This window comes from Mauremys mutica, chromosome 22 (genome assembly GCF_020497125.1).
Source record: "Mauremys mutica isolate MM-2020 ecotype Southern chromosome 22, ASM2049712v1, whole genome shotgun sequence".
NCBI classification, from domain to species: Eukaryota; Metazoa; Chordata; order Testudines; family Geoemydidae; genus Mauremys; species Mauremys mutica.
The window spans coordinates 8,683,946-8,703,051 of NC_059093.1; the positions used below are offsets into that span (position 1 = coordinate 8,683,946).

The window sequence follows — 19,106 nt, forward strand, 5'->3', positions numbered from 1 at the left end:
TGGGTAAGTTCCTTTACTCTTACACCCGATAAATGCCATAGCGTGCTAAGAGGGTGTATCCAGAACTCCCTGTGGAATTCAATGGGGGAGTTTTGCATTAATAAAAGCTCAACCAATCAAACACAGGGCAGTGTTCAGACCTAGGCCCAGATCCTCAGACGTATTTAGGCTCCTAACTCCCTTGAAATCAATGGTACCTAAATAACGTTGAGAATAGGGCCCTAACTCCTTATTCCCATCAACGCTTTCCTATCACACAACTCTGCTTTCAAGCAGCACAACAGCATCCTCTGCATTTCCATTGCTTCCAGAGCAGCAGCGTCCTCACTGCTCAGCTGTGGCACTCAGGTAATAACCATGAGGAAAGACTATGTGCCAGTTCAGTAGGCTAGCAAGACACAAAAGCAGAAAGCACATTGATTTCTGCTGGGCAGCCTTGGCCTAATTCTGTTTTGATACAAATATTCTAGCCTTCAAAATTATAGATTGTTAATGGGTAAAAACGGAAGGAGTGGTCTTAACTCATGTAGTCATTTTATCCATGTGGGTGAGCAGCACACACACTGACAGATCCAACCCGTGGCGGATCTTCTGCTTTGTAGATGGAGAATGGGTTCCTGTCCCCTAAGTATGGGCAGAGAGAGGTTTTGGCTGTAAAAGCTTTCAGAGTAGACAGCTGTTTAGTGATTCATATGGTATTATCTGGTGATAACAGGCTAGTGCCTAGAGAAGAAGTATTCAGGTCTCCTTTAGCAATACTCAGCCCCCTCCCTGGCAGACTCAGTAGAAAGGTTAAGGCTGTGGTTCTCAACCTTTCCAGACTACTGTACCCCTTTCAGGAGTCTGATTTGCCTTGCGAAGCCTCAAGTTTCACCTCACTTTAAAACTACTTACGTACAAAATCACACATAAAATACAAAAGTGTCACAGCACAATGTTACTGAAAAATTGCTTGCTTTCTCATTTTTACCATACAATTATAGAATAAGTCAATTGGAATATAAATACTGTACTGACATTTCAGTGTATAGTATATAGAGAAGTATAAACAAGTCGTTGTATGACATTTTAGTTTGTACTGACTTCACTAGGGCTTTTTCTGTAGCCTGTTGTAAAACAAGGCAAATATCTAGATGAGTTGATGTACTCCCTGGACGACCTCTCTGTATCCCTGGTTGAGAACCACTGGGCTAAGCCATGTCTATGCTACAGCAGCACAGCTGCACCACCATAACGTAGATGCTTCCTACACTGACAGAAGGGGGTTTTCCATGGATGTAGCTAATCTTTCTCTCCAAGAGGTGGTAGCTAGGTCAACACAAGAATTCTCCATTGACTTAGCCATATATACACTGGTGGTTAGATCTACCTAAGTATGATGCTCAGGGCATGACATTTTTCACAGCCCGGAGCAACTTTGCCAGGTCTACCTAATTTTTAAGCGCAGACAAGACATAAGTCCTGAATGGAGCATGTAGACTCGAGTGCCCTATTTGCACGACAAACAGCAACGGCTCTTTTACCTTGCTATAGAGTCTTCAAATGAAACAAGGTGCAGTCTAAAAATTGGGCTAACTCACACTCTTCCATGGATATTTCCTGGCCCCCTACACTCCCACAAAAAATGGTAAAGAAAATTCATATACAAAGTAAACTGTGCTAAGAATAACGTGATATGGCTGACCTAAAAACTGCCAGAAAATGTAGAGTTATCACTGCAACCTTATTTTAGCCCACTGAGTTTCATCATGTATACGGCTGATAAGCTATTCCCTAAAGAGCCTCTAACTCACTGCATTCCCTTCTATCTTTGAGAAAATGCATTATCTAGGACCTCGTTAGTTATGGTATAGTTCAAACATCTTGTTATTTGAATAATTTATTATGCGTTTGGGGTTGGGCTTAGTGTAAAGAGAAAATTGTCCCATGAGCGGGTTCTCTCATTAGCAATTTCTACTTGAATTCCAGAAGGAATACGGAATTAAATTTGTGGCTAGAGTAACCGAACTTTGGTAAAACAACTTATACTGAAAAAAAGGCCAGTATGATGAACCTGGTCAAGGAAGACTTCATGAGTAGCATGAATACAGGCTGTATTGAAAAAAGGTAATCCGCATAATAAACACATCATGTCCGGGCTATTATCAACATACAATATAAATGGTTACACAGAGAATGACCCAAAGCTTTAAAATGCTTATGCATATTCTTAGCTTTAGTTATGTGAGTAAAATCAAAACTATGTTTACAAGATCAGGGCCAATGTTTGCAGATGCTCTGACCCTAAACAGGAGTAAATTTTGACATGAAATAGTCTCATAATTTAATCGTCTATTCATTTTATATCATCAGACTCTTTTCATTAACTACTTACACTAAAGACGCTACTTTGGTACAAACTAAATTAAACCACTTTATTTATTCAGCTGAGCAAGGAGATGCAAATGAACATACATGGAGGACATGTGATTGGGATAAGAGGGTTGTGCTCTCATGAAGTATTTTATCATTTAAAATCTTCCAAGATTTTGCACAAGCCACTTGTAGGCATCCACAGACCAAGTCTGGGGTGATAGGCATGTGGGGTGGAAAAGGGACCCTTCACAGCATGTTTGTGATCTGAAGTAAACGGATTCAAATCTAAATAAGAAACCCACCCCAAATACAGTCAGAGAGGTTTGAACTGTGAATTAATTGAAAAAATTAGCATTCAAATCTTCACACTAAAACTACTACTTTTTTTTTTTTTAAAGACCTGCTGCCACCATGGACCATCCTGAGGTTTAAAAAAAATTTTAAAAAAATCATTCGGCCACTAAAGACTTAATGGCCACGTTTTCAAAAGTGAGGAGATTTGGTGTTCAGTATATTAGCCCAGAGTAGCCTTTGATGGTCTTTCTAAGGCATCCATCAGCATGGATCCCACATGCTATGCAAAAATTAAAGGTAGGACACAGTGTAACCTAAGCAGCAATTTTCTCACAGTTTGCATTTGTTCTGGGTGCAGACTTAAGGGATTCTTGCTTTCTTCTTTCCTCACATTTCTACTGTTCCAGTTTCTCCATTTGTGGATTGGTCCTAGGAATATATTGCCGAGGAAAGGTATTTCCAAAGAGGTGGCCCCTGTCTTTAGCCCCAGATATACCAACGTCAAGCTTCTTCTAATCTCCTTCTTGTAAGGTGCTCCTCAACTGAGGTTCCACCACTATAAACCTTCTAGCCTCAGCTTCATGACTTACATTTATCATAGCATCTTTATGCTATATCTGCCCTTACAGCAGTGTGAATGGCTTGGCATTCCTTGCGGTAGATTGGAACATCCCCATCATGTGAGTAGGGAGGTGATGTGTTGCTACCTGCCTTTGTTGGTTAACAGATGTACTGCATAAGCTTCGGTTGCTGTCACATGGCTTCTACCTTTGCTCACATAACGTAGTCTCTGAAATAATAATATTTGCCATCCTCCCCTCCAAAATGACTATCCTATGCAGTAAAATTTTAGATGCAGGCAATTTGAGACTGGTGGCTGTCTAAAAATATTGCACTTGCAGTTTCACGTGGATAATCAATCTTTTGCTGATGCGGATAACACCTGCAATTTATATGGCATTTAGTTCTCTAAGTGCTTTTCAAATATTTTGTAATAAAGCCTCAGAAAATCCCTGCTTGATAGGCATGTTACCCCTATTTTATAGACAAGGAAAAGTTAATGCACAAAAAGCTCCACAGCAACTTTTTGAGTGGCCTCTGATTAGAGATCATTTTTGCATACTCAGCTGTAGATATCTTGGACATAATCTGCAGAGATGCCATGCATCCATCACTCCAACTGAGTTCAGGTGGAGTTGTCAATGCTCAGGGCTTATGAAAATCAGGTACAAGATGTCTCAAGTTAGCCCTCCCCCCAACGAAGACAACCAACACCACAGACTGTCTATGATCATTTTGGCCTAAGGTATCACCATGAAGCCACCCATCTAGTTTTCGAGACTCACTCGTCTTCTTAAACCATTCTTCAATTAAACCAGGATGGTGTAAGATTGTAAGTGTTAGGGGGAGAAAGCAGACTTATCCTAGCTCGGTAAAGCACCTTGCATACTTTTAGAGGCTATATAAAATAACTGTATTTAGATAATTACCACCTCACAAATGCAAAAAGCTTGCACTAGTGCAAACACAGAGGTTACTTTTGAAAGTGCACTCAGACACTGCAGTGCTAGGTGGCAGTATAAAACCCTGAGACAGAAAGGCCCAGATGTTATGTTCCATCTGCATCCAGACCCCTTTTCAAATGTACCAGAGTTTGGGGTGCACATGGGATGCATGCTTCATTCCCACCCACCCCCCCTCCATTGCAGACATTGCGGCCTCACCGCCCTGTTAAGCCAACACACTACCCGTTCCAGCCCATGCCTTAAAAAAAGATTTAAAAAAATCTTCAGGAGGATCGTAGCTAGGATTTCGGGGGGTGGGGGGAGCGAAAAGGGCATTTGCTTCTGGGGCTGCCCTACTTCCTCTGGGTCAAGAGAGGAAGCAAAGAAGCTTAAAGAGAGAGTGTGGCTAATACACGTGACTTGCAAGTTGCACCCACACTGCCGGTGCGAGCAAGCTCGGGCGGCGCTTCCCCCCCCTTCACTGCCACACGCACGGTGCAAGGGGCACCGCGCAGCACCCGGAGCAGCGCGTGCAGACCCCGGGAGCGGCTCGCGCCAGCCCGGCGGCAGCAGCAGCAGCGCTCCGGCAGCCGCCGCTGTTGCTCCCTCCCCGCCTCCCCCTTCCTATTGCACATTCTCTCCTGGCGGCGGCGCCCCACTTTGCAGCAGCCCCACCAGCACCCGGGAGGAGGAGGAGGAACATGGCGACAGGGAGCAGCTGTGGGGAGCTGAGGCGACCCTGCCTGGCAGCCCTGCTGCTGCTGCTTGCATGGAGCCCTTATCCGGCTGCCGCCAGCACCCTGCTGCTGCTGCACGGGGGGGCTGCACCCCGGCCTCAGGACCGGGGCTTCGCGCTGCTCCAAGGGGAAGCGTTGAGCCTGGGTGACAGAGGGACGGGCAGGGCAAGCGAGAGGCTCCAGCCGCGGAGGAAGAGGAGCGCTGCGGAGCAGCAGCAGCAGCAAGAGCCCATTAAGGTGTATGGACAGGTGAGTAGCTTGGCAACACCCCCCCCCCTCCACTCCCCAGCTGCACGTTTGCTTTGCAGTGGTGCCCTCGCAGGGCCCCAGATTGCAAGTGTTCCCTGCCACAGAACGCCCCCCCCCCGCATTGTGAAAAGGGAGCATCGCTTGCAATTAGGGGCATGTTGTTGTGTGCACGCCTTGCCACCCCTGCTCCCAGTGGCACTGGTTCCTTGCATCACATTTCTTCTCCAATTGCAAAGGGACTTCTAGGAACGCTGTGGTTCTGTGCAGTGCGCTCCTTATATAGGGGGTTATTGAAAGCAATGCATGCAGTAATCCCGTCCCCCCCACCGGCACGCACGCACTCACTCTAAATATTTGTGCTCTTTCACCTCTTCAGTCCCGCAAAGCACCAGAACCTCCCTGCACATTCCCGGGGCTCTCCTCCCATTTTTTCAGGGAAGGGAGTCCGGGTCACGCACAGGTCCCGTTAAAGCCCAGTGACGTGATTCATTGCTCCCTGGTTGGAGAACGCAGAAGTGTTTATTTTAATATTTGGTCGCTAAAACCAAACTAAGCAGAAGGGATCATTGCATCATTCCAGTGCAAGGGAGTAAACACAGTTCTGCTTAGAACTGACTCATATTAAAATCACCCTGCTGCATGCACCCCCTTAGCAAATAATTTACATTGCAACTCTGAACCGTTTTACTTGGGGGCGGCCCTGGGTGCTGCAACTGGAAGGGTAAATTATCTGCTGCCATACAGAGGTTAGGTTATCTTGTAAACAATCAGAAATAGTGCAGGTGGCTTCTTCAGTTAGTGTGTCTTATTATCAAGTAATCAAACTTCCTCTTGAGGAGCTTCTTAAACCCCCCCCCCCCCCCGATGTTGCTAATAAAACAATAGGGTTGGTGGATAAATTCAGGGAGATCCGTGGTAGGTTTGTGGTAGTGACAATGCCAAGGTGACATTGCATTGCCCACATGTAAACAAATCAATTAAAAAAAATCAAATTTCAGCCTGAAAACTGTAAGTAGTTTGAAATCAACTGCATGGGCTCTGTTGTGACACAGTGCAGTGCAAATGACTTCCACTTCCGCCGAAATTGTGTCCTGTCCCATTTTGTATATTAAACATACACCTTTTGAGCAAAAAGGTGTAGGTGGCCTTTTCCTGTAGACAAGACATGGGCAGGCAGCTATAGGCTGAAAGTTTGGGTGCTGAAAGTTACTCAGCCTAGTAGGTGTCCTGAAATGACAGTTTTGAGAAACTGATGACAGATTTTGGACACAAACATTCCTCCCCTTGCAGCTTGTAGCCCACAACACTCCAACTCCTTCGCGGGCACAAAGTGCATTCGACTAGAGACTGCTTTAGTCACATGTAGCAGCAGAACTTGCAAGAGAACCTTTCGGTTTTAGTCATCTAAATGTTAGCAACAGATAAATATACAAGACCATCCCCCTCTAAGAGAGGGTAGCATCCCCTACAGAATGATCTTCCTAGAACAAGGTAGGTCCCTTCTCTGGGAACAACTAAGGGGAAAGAGGATTTCATGGGAAATCCCACACTTTGCCTATGTAACTATAAATGCACATCTGGATGGGATAGAGGCATCTTATTCAGACTGAACATAATACAGAGCACAGCTAAAATGTATGTGGATGAGTGATTTGCACTTAGTACTTCACTGTTCATCCCACCCTTCTGCCATAAAAGAAATTTCATCCTAAAGCTGCATTTTATATGAGTTTTTCAGAAGCTACCACGCAACACATTGAGGATCTGCTTTCCATCAATGCCGGAGGGGAGGGAGGGCAGGCTTGTTTCTGAATAGAGCGTTGGGAAAGATCTGTGGGGAGATGAGAAAGTGGAAGTGTTTCACTGTAGTCTCCTTTCTCCAGTTTTGATACTGAACAAGTTTCACTGCATTGGCAACGGATCACGGAAACCCTTTTTGAGAATTGCAGGGGGCCACTTTAAGCAGGGACAGGAAAGGAGTGTTGCAATGCAGCTTGCTTGGTGCCTGCTAGAGGCAGCCCTGACTCAACGATAGCAGCTTGTCCAATTTACAGAAGTGTCGGCCTCCCTCCATTAAGTTATTCAAGCGATGGCCCTTTTGTGGACTTGGTTCTGAACCCTGCGTTAGCTAAATAGGCTTCTCAGGGGAAGTGTAACTAGCCCTCATTGAGCAATGTATTGCTTCATGCTTGGGTGTGGGTTTTGCCATATAAAAGTCTCATTTTCCCACACAATCTGGCACTAAATGCCATTTGAGATCATCCCATTTTACAGATTTTTTTTGCTGATATTCTGAAGGGAGAATCCGGCAAAGAAGCAAGATGTGGAGTAGGAGCTACTGATCCGTCCCATTTGAAATAGGGGTTATAGACTCTGGCGCAGTAAAAGCTGCTTTAATGTAGAAGCAGGAAAAGAGCAGGTTGGGGAAAGGCCGCCCTGAGTTCATTTCTCCCAACGTCTGGTTTCGTTGCTCTGAAGAGAGCAGTTCCTACACATCTGAAACGATGCTTGTTGGCTTCCCTGACACTTACTGAATTTAAGAGAGCATAATGAGGTCATTTTGGGAGAACCTGACACTGTTGCTTTTGGTACCACTGTTCTATCAATTCCCACTCAGCCTCCAGTGGCTTTCATTCAACCCCCTGAACAGCTCAGGTGGAAAGTTTTGGCAGCAGTCTGCAATGTCAGAGATGGAGTAAAACCCCCCACAGTAATTCCAGTACCAACCAGACCAGGACAAATAGGAAGCAGTAGGAGTTAAACATCAAAGTTTCACTTTATTTGGCCTTTTCCTGTTGCCTTCAATTTTCAAAGAGCACTTTCCCCGGAGAACTGAGTCACTCTTGCTAACAGCATGATACACAGTTTGAGGCTTGGGTTTTAACCTCTTGTCCTTCTGCTACCGCAGAACAGGCTATGAGAAATCTAAGGCCCAGGTTCCAGATATCAAAGGGAGAATGTCAGCTTGAAACTTTGTTTCAGAAAGAAGTTGCCAGTACTATCTTTTTTAAAGTGTTCTGCCCCTTGTTATTTACCCAAACAGAGGGAAACTTGCTTAGTGATTAGGCAAGGGACACTGTAGAACTGGCTACCCCTGAAGTACTGTCAAATGCACCAACTTAAAGGAATACCTCTCCCTTAGTCCCAGGTGTTTCTCGTAACAATAGCAGGAAAAGATTCAGACAGAAGGGCAATTTTAAAAAGGGTCAGCATCAACTTTAGACTCCAGTTGAGTTGGAGTACTTTGCATTGATCACTCCAAGACTGCTACAGTTAGAAAGACAAACCTACTGCCCAGCTTCTGTCCTCTATTCACAGTCCCTTCTGACAGCTGCATATCTGGCAAAATCTCATGCAGGCCCCATCCAGCAATAAGGTCTTGCTAAGAGTTTGCTTGTCCACTGGTTCCTTTTGACTTGAACAAAAGCAGATGGGCAGCATGATTCTTGGGGGGATACATTGACTAAAAGCCCAATGTGACAGACACATGATTTGGGGCCTTTGCTATTGGTCACATCAGCTCTCATATACCCATCTTATTGGAGAAACAAAAAGTCCAGCTCTGCTTGTCCCCCTCCGCTCCCCTCTCAGCCCTTTCCAAACAGGAGATAGAGAAGCTGAATGAAAATGCAATACTAAGCACTTCTCAGCAGTTTAGGGATCTTTACAAACCTAATCTTGGACAAATTGCTAATCCTTTGGTTTTCCCCATCTGCAACTGGGGTCAGTACTTCTTACCTCACCGGGAATGCTGCAGTTAAGGGTTCGTAGCGTCCCTGGCTCCTAGTTGTGTGTCTGCGGATCATCAGGGAGCCAGAGACAGGAAAGGAAAGACCTAACGTTGGGGGCTCTATGAGACGTGGATATAGCTTACCTAGCGCTAGGTGCTTTAAGATCTATCCCTGCTCCAGAGAGCCCACAAGATCGTTTCCTGTCCTTCCTGCCCTTTTCCTTTCAGCTGTCACTTGGCTTAATGTGCAAGCTTAAGAGTTATGAGGTTCCTTTTCTCTCCCACTGCAATAAGCGACAGTTCCCTGCATGGTTTCCAGTAGCCAGTTTGCAGAAGCACTGAGCACCCGTAACTTGAGTTTAACTTAGGGTGACCAGATGTCCCAGTTTTATAGGGACAGTCCCAATATTTGGTGCTTTTGCTTATATAGTCACCTATGATCCCCCACATCCTGTCCTGATTTCTCACATTTGCTCTCTGGTCACCCTAGCTTAACTCAGTGGGAGTGGCAGGTGCTCAGCACCTCTGGAAGTCAGGCCCTGCGTCTGAGACGTATGACATATTTAACATAGTGCCGTGCTCCAAGTCAGATTATCGGGGGCCTTATGTCTTCCCTTTTCGCCATCTGTCTCTTGCTTATTCTAAGGCATCAGCCACTGTGTTAGCGCTAGACTCAGGAGACTCAGTTTCAAAGTAAGAGTGGTTTTTGCTCACAGGCGCAGTTGAGACGAATCAACACAGCGCAACCCTGGGTTCCACTCAGAACTCTGTGCAGCCTGGCAAGCTCTGCCTACAGGTCTGAAGCCTGCTCTTTCTATGCCTCCACTGCTGGGGGTGCATCAGCTACTTGGGTGCCTGTGGCTAGCCCCTTCCCTGCTGAACGCATCATCAAGTGGTTGGACTCAAGACATTAGTTGTTAACTTGCCCACAGCTGCTCCTTTCCTAACAATTCCAGTGCTTTTAACTTTTGCTTCCTTAAATCAATAGCACCCCTACACCCAGAAAATCCCGAGAGAGCCATTCGCAGCTGTCACAGATCTCTGTTGGCATCCAGAGCACATTCCAGCCATCTGAAAAACTTCCCAGGACACCCCAGATGTGAATTGCTTGCTCTGTAAGAGGAATTCCATTCCTACTGTGTATTATTGTGTGTGCAGGGGGGAGAACAGAGAGATCCCCACTGTCATTGCTTACCTCTTGTCTGGACTAGCTTTCCTCCACCACCATGGAAGTCAGTATCTGAATCTGCTTCGTGCTGTAGCCAGCTTGGAAGAGGAACCAATGAACCACCACAAGTGAGATCTCAATGGCTGTCTCCCAACTCTGATGGAAACAAAGAAAATGGACATGTTATCTAGTGGAATTTCTACAGCCTTGCTCCTAGTTTAAAGTGATGAAGCTGTGTGTAAAGATTTGACTCTTGATTCACACACAGACCTCTCTCATCTAGGCCTCATCTCCTGCCTCAGTTTTTGCAGCCTCCTCCGCAGTGGCTTCTGACACCCATGCCATCCTCCCCACTCCAGTTCAGTCAAAATAGAGCAGTTAAAAGTATCTATCTTCCTCACCCACCCCACGTTAAACCCCTTTGGAAACCAACCACTGGCTTTCTCCACCACATTAAGTTCAGACTCTTGCTATTGGTGTCAAGGCCCTGTGTAATTCTGCCCCTTAAAGACGACCTTACTACATCCCATGTGTTAGTGCTCCAGCCCTCTTCACTCTGCCAATAACAGCAGCCTCTGTTCCCACTCCAGGGCTATGCATGGAGCATCAGCCCCAAAGGGGTCTGCAAAGCCCTTTAGCATTTACGCTGAAAGATAGGAAAGGTTACTGAGACGATAGGCCTCTTACTGCACGTTCTTTGGGGGACTGTCTCTTCCTTGTGTTTGCATAATTCCTAGTGCACTGAGCCCTACCGCAATCTGCATGGAGTAGGTCCCTACAAAAACTAAATCTGGGTCTTAAAGGTGCTAGTTTGCCGAGGCAGGTGAGAGATCATTCAAGTCCCCCTGCACCCCACATCCAAAAAAACCAGCTGGCTTTTAAAAGTATTTTTAGCTGGATTCTATAGCACCCTTGCCCATTGCAAAGAACTGTCAGAAATATCAGATTGATAGGTTTTATCCCTGTTTTTACAAGGGTGTGTGTGTATATGGAACAGAGGTAAAGTAACTTGCTGAAGGTCATGCCACAATTCAGCTGCAGAGCTAGGGTTAGATTTTAGGAGTCCCAGGCTGGTACCCTGTGCTCAGTCTGCTTTGCTGTATTTTGTTTTGTTTTCAACTTGATCCCATTTGAGGATTGCCAGATCACATTTTGTTAATTTGTTTAGGGGGGAAATAGCCCAGCAGCTGTGGGAACAAATCTTTTCTGGGAAGCGATCTGATTGTGAGGAGATTCGGTGGTGTGGGCAGAGAACATTCTATTTTTGAAGAGTATAGAAATCTGCTTGGCAGGGAAAATTCCATCTAACTCTGTGACTGCAGAAATCAATTTCACTACATTTGAAATGAACCATACTTAATTTTGACCTAATTTGCCAGCACATCAGTTATGGTCCTTCCAAGAACAGAGTTTAACCTTCTAGTGTCCAGCTTCTGTGCTCTGTGTTTGTTGGAGTCTAGTACAAATGATAATTTAACAACTCTTGAGCATTAGGTCACTAGTCTGCATGGATTGTCAAAGTGACTTTTGTATGGTTCAGACAAGCTCACTTGTAGCAATACAGAAAATCAGCCAAAAGCTCCCTTTTTCTCCCATTCATTCCCAAAAATCATAGCGGTACCCAGCTGATGGAAATCAGTTAACAAAAGTGTCCAGTATCATCCCCCACACCCTGCGTACAGATGGTGCAATAAAGGCACAAAGAATTGAAGTGATTTACACAAGGGCACACAAAAACGAGCACTCTGGTTCAGACCCATGGGCCATCTAGCCCAGTATCATGTCTCCGACAGCAGCCAGTACCAAAGCTTCACGGGGAGTGTACAGAACAGGGCAATTCTGCAGAGATCTATCCCCATCTTCCCCTCCTGGCTGCTGGTGGTTTAGGGTCACCTTGAGCATGGGGTTACATCCCTGACCATCTTGGCTAATAGCCATTGGCCGACCTATCCTCCATGAACTTATCTAGTTCTTTTTTTAATCCATTTACACTTTTGGCCCTCAAAATCCCATGGCAACGATTTCCACAGGTTAATTGTGTGGTGTGTGAAGAAATACTTCTTGCTTGTTTTAAACTTGCTGCCTATTAACTTCATGATGTTATCCCTGATTTCAGTATTGTGCAAAGGGAAAATAAATGGGGTAAATAGCACTCAGGAGACCAGGGGCAAAGACAGGACTGCAACTCAAGTCTATTAAGTCCTAGTCCATAGATCTATCCACTGGGCAACACTGCCTCTTATGAACTTGACCATACCATTGCAGCCAGTGCTGTTAACCTTCTGCATTTACATTCTATCCTCACCAGTAGGATTTTGGTGGGAAGAGGTGGCCTTATCTCTGCCTCTGATGCTTGCTTCATGCTGAAACTTGGCAGGCGAGATATTTACTTGGGAACAGTGTTCGGTCACAGTGTTTCTACTGTTCCAGTTAAAGCAGGTGGGGAGAAGTATTCAAGGTTTCATTGTATTTTTGTTATGCAACAGCAGGTTTCAGTGTTTATCGTTTGCCTGGCATTTGGGCAAATTCTGCTCTTATTTATACTGGGGTAAGTCAGCAGTAATGCTGGTGCAATCAGTGGCGTTACTCTAGCTGCTCAGTTTGACCCTGTGTCCTTCAGCCGGAGCACTTAGTAAAACATTGAGCTACAAGCCTAACAACAGAGCGGTCACAGCCCCCTAGTGTGGTGGCTGTTACATCTAATGCTTTCCATGGAGCCATCTCTAGAATGCACTGACATCAGCAGAGCCTTAACTTTCCCTGCTCCCATAACTGAAGCCCAGTTATGTTTCCTGGGATTGCACTAACTCCCTCTCTGCTCCTGGAGACTCTTGTTGAGTAACTGCAGGCCTCAGAAGCATTCCTTCAATTTGGGGGAGCTGAGCTCCCAACAGGCTGCTGCTCCCATCTGCTGAGCTGGGAACCCAGATTATCCTAACCTTTGTAAAAGCCCAACGTTTCAGATGTCCACACACCTTAAAAAAGGGTTGGTAGGGAAGGTTTCTTGACAGCAGAGACTTTAGGAGCAAGGAGAAAACAAGTGACTTCACTGTAAAAGGATTAGGCTAGCCTGACAGTTCTTTGAAATGAATCATCCATGTTTCATATTCAGGCACTAGTGTTTTCAACCCAAGTGCCACAAGAAGTGATGCACACTGGCAGGGATAGAAACAGATGCTTGGAAGCAAAGCAGAAGGTACAGTGATGGAGGTGATGAGGAATGTGACATGCACAGGAACTAGCATGGAGACTACATTATAGTTCTCACTCCATCTTAATTCATCAACTGTGCTAAGGTGCTGCAGAACTCTCAGGAGTGAACAGGAGGAAAAGGGGGTGTGGTATTTACCTACCAGACTTAATGCATGACTTGCATTTAAAAACAGGAAGAGGGTTAGGATGGCCTTGCCTTAAAGCCCCATTGCTTTTGTCAATACATGTCATAGCATAGTTTCACTCCTGACCCATTAGAGAGGAGCACACAGGGAAATTGCACAACATTCTCAAAAGGCTGTTTTTAGTAATGAGAACTTCACTTTTTAAAGCATTAACTTGTTTCCTACAAAGTTCTCTCTTGGGATTCACCAGTCAAGTTTGAGATATCTTGGGTAACTGCTTAAATATTTGAGGAGTATAATAGAGTGAATATTCCTGTTACGATGCTGAGAGTATTTTTAAAGGGACATAGAAATCTTGTCAGTTGACAGCTGGAAGTCTAGTCAGTTTCAGATATTGCACTTGCCCCGCCTAAAACCACAGTCTGCTTTTGCATGTTTCTCTCCTGCTGTTGGCTTATCAAAGGTCCACCAATATGGTAAACAAGGAGAGAACTCTACAGAGTATTGCCAAAGAACTTAAGTAAATAAACAGAAAAGATAATTTTTTTTTTTAAATCTGACACACTACTTCACACCAGTGATTTTAGGTGACGGTATCCCTTTAACTTGAATGTAAGCAGCTGTCAGCTTTTTGAATGACTGTTTTTGGTGCATTGTTTTGAATTCTAGAAGTAACAATTTGTTTAAATTCCACAGTTTAGAAGAGCTACATACAAGGAAAGGAGAAGATGATCAAATACTTAGACACACTTTTGTGGAATGCCAGTTTTCTGACATGCATAGCAGCAACCTCCATGTGCGTTTCTCTCAGAATTTTCATTAATAAAGTTGCCTGGGGGAGGGAGGCGGGGTTTGGGGCCATGCTGTTTGCTGATTCATAGCAGAATGAATTCACTGATGCAGATTTAGCTGATTGGCCCATTAAGAATAACTTTAATGGCAGGTATTTGGCCATTACATTTGTATTTTTTTAAGTATTCTTATGCTTGATGTTTGTAATTCTTTTTTTAAATTGAGTTACTGGCTCAGTTATGGCCTGGAGAAACTCTCTATAGCATTAGGAGGAGGCACAAGCTATTGAGTCCTGCTGCTGAGAGCCTTGGCAAAGGGGCCAGTCAGTGCTAGCTGTGGTTGGGACACCTGCCCTCAAACTATGTTAAGGGCATCAGTTTCAGAACTGCACTGGTTTCATTAGACCAGTACCGACTGGACACACTGGTTCAGGTTGCCCAGCACCCATACAAAATTGCACCCATTTAACATTGATATAAAAATGACATTTTAGTTAGATTGGTACAACTGTATGCACAGAGCAGGCCTCACAACAGCTTCACAGTCTGGTATTAACTTATAAGCATATGAAATGTGTTTAAACAGCAGTGTTTTTGTAGTTGTTGGCAGTACTAAAATTCATTAACAAATATAAAGGCTTGAATCACTGAAAACCTTCTCCCAATCGCTGAGCCATTCTACAGGGCAAGCTAAATAGATCAGAATCTGGCTTTACTCATCTATGGAGATATCTGCATTAGGATGCTGGATGCCAGAGGCTGCACTGGAAATGTAGAGAATATTACCTCTTTCACAGAAGGAAACAAAATGCAAGAGGAGTAAGATGCCCAGTGGCTGTTTCCCCAGGCTATTCTGTTGGTCTTCATTAGCAATTACTTGTTTGTAAATCTGCATAGGACAGTGCTTGTAGATGGAGCTGCTGGGGTGGACATCTTGTTGCTTCAGCTAAGCAGCCCTTCCAGTAAAGAGGAAACACTTAAATAGAAGAAGAAAAAAAAAAGTAAAAAAGCTGGAAGAGACCCAGTAGCAAAATGCTGAACTACAAATACAGGAAAATCTTCACTGCATTTTGACTTGATTTTTCCCTTCTGAACTTTTCAGTAGCTTCTTATAGGGACAACAATTAGAATTTCATGCAGATTTCATACCTACTTAATCACTGGGCAAATACCAAAACACATCCCCATTAAGTGGAATTGATGCAAATACTGTCTTGATTAAACCGCAGACTTTGCCATTCCCTCTCATTAGGCTAAATCAGTTCCTGGGGAGATTTCCCCAATTAAGCAGAGCACTGTGCACTCTGGTATATGGGGAGTTGCCAACATTTAAAAAGGTTTTTAAGGGAGGCACCCCGGGGCCAGGAGAGTTACAGTGTTTATGTACTAAAGAACCTAACCTTCCTTTTCAGTTCACTTTACATAAAACATTCAGGTGATAAGCATCAGACATTACCAACCTGGGGCATGACTCAAACCAGCAAACCAAAGAAATAAGGCTCAAAGTCCCATTACTAATCCCCACAGCTATTCAGTTCCTAGTACCTCTGTTTCTCAGGATCATAAGACTGTACAGCAACAGACTGGAGTCTCTCCATGGAGGATTTGGAATAATAAAAGCAGAGGCAGAAAGAACTCCTAATCCTGGATCAGTGCTACACAGAAAACTCACAGGAAACTTGGGAGTGAAAAAGGGAAAGCCCTTTTGCTAGATTCCCTACTTAATAGCTCAAGGAGCCTACATGCTAACTAACCCCCTAAAACTCTTACTACCCTGCTCAGCTGCATGGACCTTCTTGAAGACATTTTGCTAAGTGGCAGTTTAGCCTCTATATAAAGACTCACCTTTAACGAGCCTATTTAAGGTTAACAGGGTCACCTGTGGCTAATTGGCTGATGTTAGTAATAAAACTCAGCTGTCTTCTTCCCCCCAACACAGTCCCCCTCCCACCTCTAGAGCCCAAGGTATTTAGGCACCTAACTCACATAGGTGTCCTGGGCAGGGTATATGACCTAGGATCATTTGAAAAAAACCAAGGCGGTTTGTTCCTGTGTGTACAGCAGGGTGACGTGTTGCACCCACAGGCTGTGGTACATCCTATCACAGTCCTGTCTTCATCCAGATTTTCCCCAGTATAAAGAAAAGGAAACAGAAAATATAACTGTAAATATGATCAAGGGGAATGAAGCTGGGGCCAGAACATTTTCAGTGGAAGGGCTCCAGGTAGGGAACACGCTCCCAGAGGCGATCAGGTGCATCCAGGATCTGACTGTTTTTAGGAGAGGCTGCAAAACTGTCCTCTTCAGAAAAGGCTTAAGAATGACACACCATTGACACCCCCCCCCAAAGCCCTTCCAACAACCAATTAAAAAAAATCCTTAAAAAAATCTAGCCCGCAAACAGAGAACCAAACGACTCTGTCCCCAGGCAGAGTTGTGACCCTAAAAAGGGAGCAATGCCTGAAATTCACTAGGGACTTGAATAGGTGTGGTTGATTTTAGGTGGCAGGTGCCCTGATACTACAGTGACGGGTGGTGGTGTACGTTGTTTAAGCCCAAAAGTTTTCCATAACGGCCCAGTGTGGAGGGGGCTTTTGGGACTTCATAGCAGGCTAGAGCAAAACCTCTGATCCAAACACTTGAGAACGTTGGGCGGGGGGGGGGGGGGGGGGGGGGGGGAGGGGTGCATGAGAGCTCAACTTTTAAACTTGGCATCAGTTCGTAGCAAAAAAACCCCTCATGGCTCCTTCCAGATGTGCCTCAGCCCGTGGAATATTGTGCATTTCAGACGTGCTGTACCCTCACTTTTTTTGCTGAAAATTATTGCGATGGCAACTAAAGCAGCATGGAACTAAGGGTCCATAAAGAGCTAATTATGCTATAGGAGGGAAGCCTGCATGTCAGGTTTCTGGCAATCATAAGGTTTTTTGTGTGTGTCCCCTCATTTTGTAGCCACATAGTTGGGCTTTGGTAGGTTGAGCGGTGTGCTGCTAGCATTGTCTAGTGCCTGGCTTTTGCCTTCTTGGGGCATGCACCGTAGTCCCTCACACTTCACAGTAGCCTTGTTGGTGCTAGTCATGGAATGAGACAATAGGTGATGTAAATCAGTGTGGCTGAATCGGGCCCATTGTTGTTGATAGCCCTGTACAAATATTAATCCAAATCACGCCCCTGTGAGCTAGGTATTATTACGTTCCTTGTATAGAGTGGGGGAAACTGAGGCACAGAGCATTGAGTCATTGGGACAGCTGGGCTTAGCCCTCGCAAATTCTGAGCCCCCCCCACCCCTTGTGCACTAGACCACCCCCAGCTCTTTTATTCATTAGAAACTGTGCGAGGCTGGTGCTTGCTTTATTTGTCGCTGATGCTGTTTGCTGACCTACATCTCCTCAGCATTTCTTGGCACGTTGCTTTGGCTCAACTCGCCTGTATCAGGGGGTTTCGCCTACTGACAGGCAGTGACTCAGCGAGGGTACACCAGGGAGTTGGTCACGTGACCCCCGTGGGCTGCTGCTGCCAGGTCATAGGAACATTTTCATTTTTCTTTTCTTGCATGTAGGCTGTTACATAAGTGGAGTTTTTATTTCATTTTTTTTTTCCCAGCAGAGCTCTCAGGATAATGGCTTTGTGTTTTAAAGGCTTATTTTCCAGTTGCTAGAAGATTCTCCAAAAGCCTTAACACAGGCTGCAGTCCTGTGGTGGACAGGGAGCGCTGTCCCATAGTAAAGAGTGGGAGGAAGGCTTGCAGGTTTGGACCTGCATTTTTTTATAGCGCCTCCAAATCCCTGAGCCCGTGGGCCTGCTTCTCCACTGCCCTGCAGCTCCTGTGACCATGCACCGGTGCAGAATGGAAATAAAATACAAATCTGAATAGTAACTATTCACACTCACTACACTGCTGTAAATGACTGCACAAGGTGAGTAACAAGGCCCCTTCAATTAACCTGAGGCCTTGTCTACACTCAAAACATGTACCAGTTTAGTTAAAGTGGATTAAACTGCCCTCTGGCCACTCTTATTTCAGCTAAAGCGTGGCTTATTAGGGTTCCAGTTCAGCAAGGCACTTAAACGTTAAGCCTGGGTGTCATCCACTAGGCCTATGCTTGCCGGACTGGGGCCTATTATTATACAAATTACTGCAGCAAGGTGTACATTTTTAATGGTGAGAGTAACTAAATGTTGGAACCATTTTACCAAGGGTCATGTTGGATTCTCCATCACAGACAATGTTTAATTGCAGATTGGATGTTTTGCTAAAGAGCTGTGCTAAGAATTACCTGGGGGGAAGTTCTGTGGCTTGTGGCATACAGAATGGCAGACTAGATGGTCACAATGGTCCCTGCTCGTCTTGGAATCTGTGAACTGGAGGGCCATTAATAATCTCAGTGCTAACATCCATGGCTAGAAATAGTCCTCAAGGGCCAGAGCTCATCAGGGTGGTGAGGAATTACTTGCTTTGGGTGGTGGTGGTTGAAGGTAATAACAGAAGGATCAGTTTTAGACGAGGCCTTTGTTATGTTTTTAGTTTAGAATATCAGGATTGGAAGGGAGCTCAGCAGGTCATCTAGTCCAGCCCCCTGCTTAAAGTAGGACCAATCTCCAACTATTTATTTTTTTTAATTCCAGAGCCCTAAATTGCCCCCTTAAGGATTGAACTCATAACTGTCAGTTTAGTAGGCCAATACTCAAACTACTGAGCTATCCCCCACCTTCTAAGTGTGTGTTCTGGTTGAATGGCAGCATGTATATCTGTCACTCTCTCCCCTTTCATTGGCATCAGGAAACCCCTGGGTACAATTGCTGGCATCCCTCTGACATAATTGCAGTAGGCCAACTTTTATACATGGCCTTTTGGGAAGCAGCAGCAGAATAGAGCTGAGCTACACAATTGAATAGAAGGAATCGGGTGGGTCTGGGTCAGGATCAAAGCAACCTATAG

At 45.0% G+C, this 19,106-nt stretch overlaps 2 protein-coding genes and 1 long non-coding RNA gene across 4 annotated transcripts in view; 1 reads left to right on the forward strand and 2 right to left on the reverse strand.

The window, feature by feature from the left end:
- The window catches only part of LOC123354890, a 111,967-nt gene extending 106,360 nt beyond the window's left edge, over positions 1–5,607 (reverse strand). Inside the window, exon 1 of the mRNA XM_044997270.1 lies at positions 5,486–5,607. The gene's annotated coding sequence lies outside the window, so the exon portion shown is untranslated. The remainder of the gene's footprint in view (positions 1–5,485) is intronic.
- SORL1 (sortilin related receptor 1) overlaps positions 4,851–19,106 on the forward strand; it is a 96,068-nt gene continuing 81,812 nt past the window's right edge. For both annotated transcript variants that reach the window (XM_044997257.1, XM_044997259.1), the window contains exon 1: positions 4,851–5,140. In XM_044997257.1, coding sequence (XP_044853192.1) covers positions 4,856–5,140 — 285 coding nt within the window. In that variant the 5' untranslated portion in view covers positions 4,851–4,855. The remainder of the gene's footprint in view (positions 5,141–19,106) is intronic.
- On the reverse strand, positions 10,064–15,965 carry LOC123354896. Its single transcript, XR_006574950.1, has 3 exons — positions 15,713–15,965; positions 14,954–15,143; positions 10,064–10,194 (listed from the first exon to the last, which is right to left on the reverse strand). It is a non-coding gene; the product is annotated as an uncharacterized LOC123354896 (long non-coding RNA).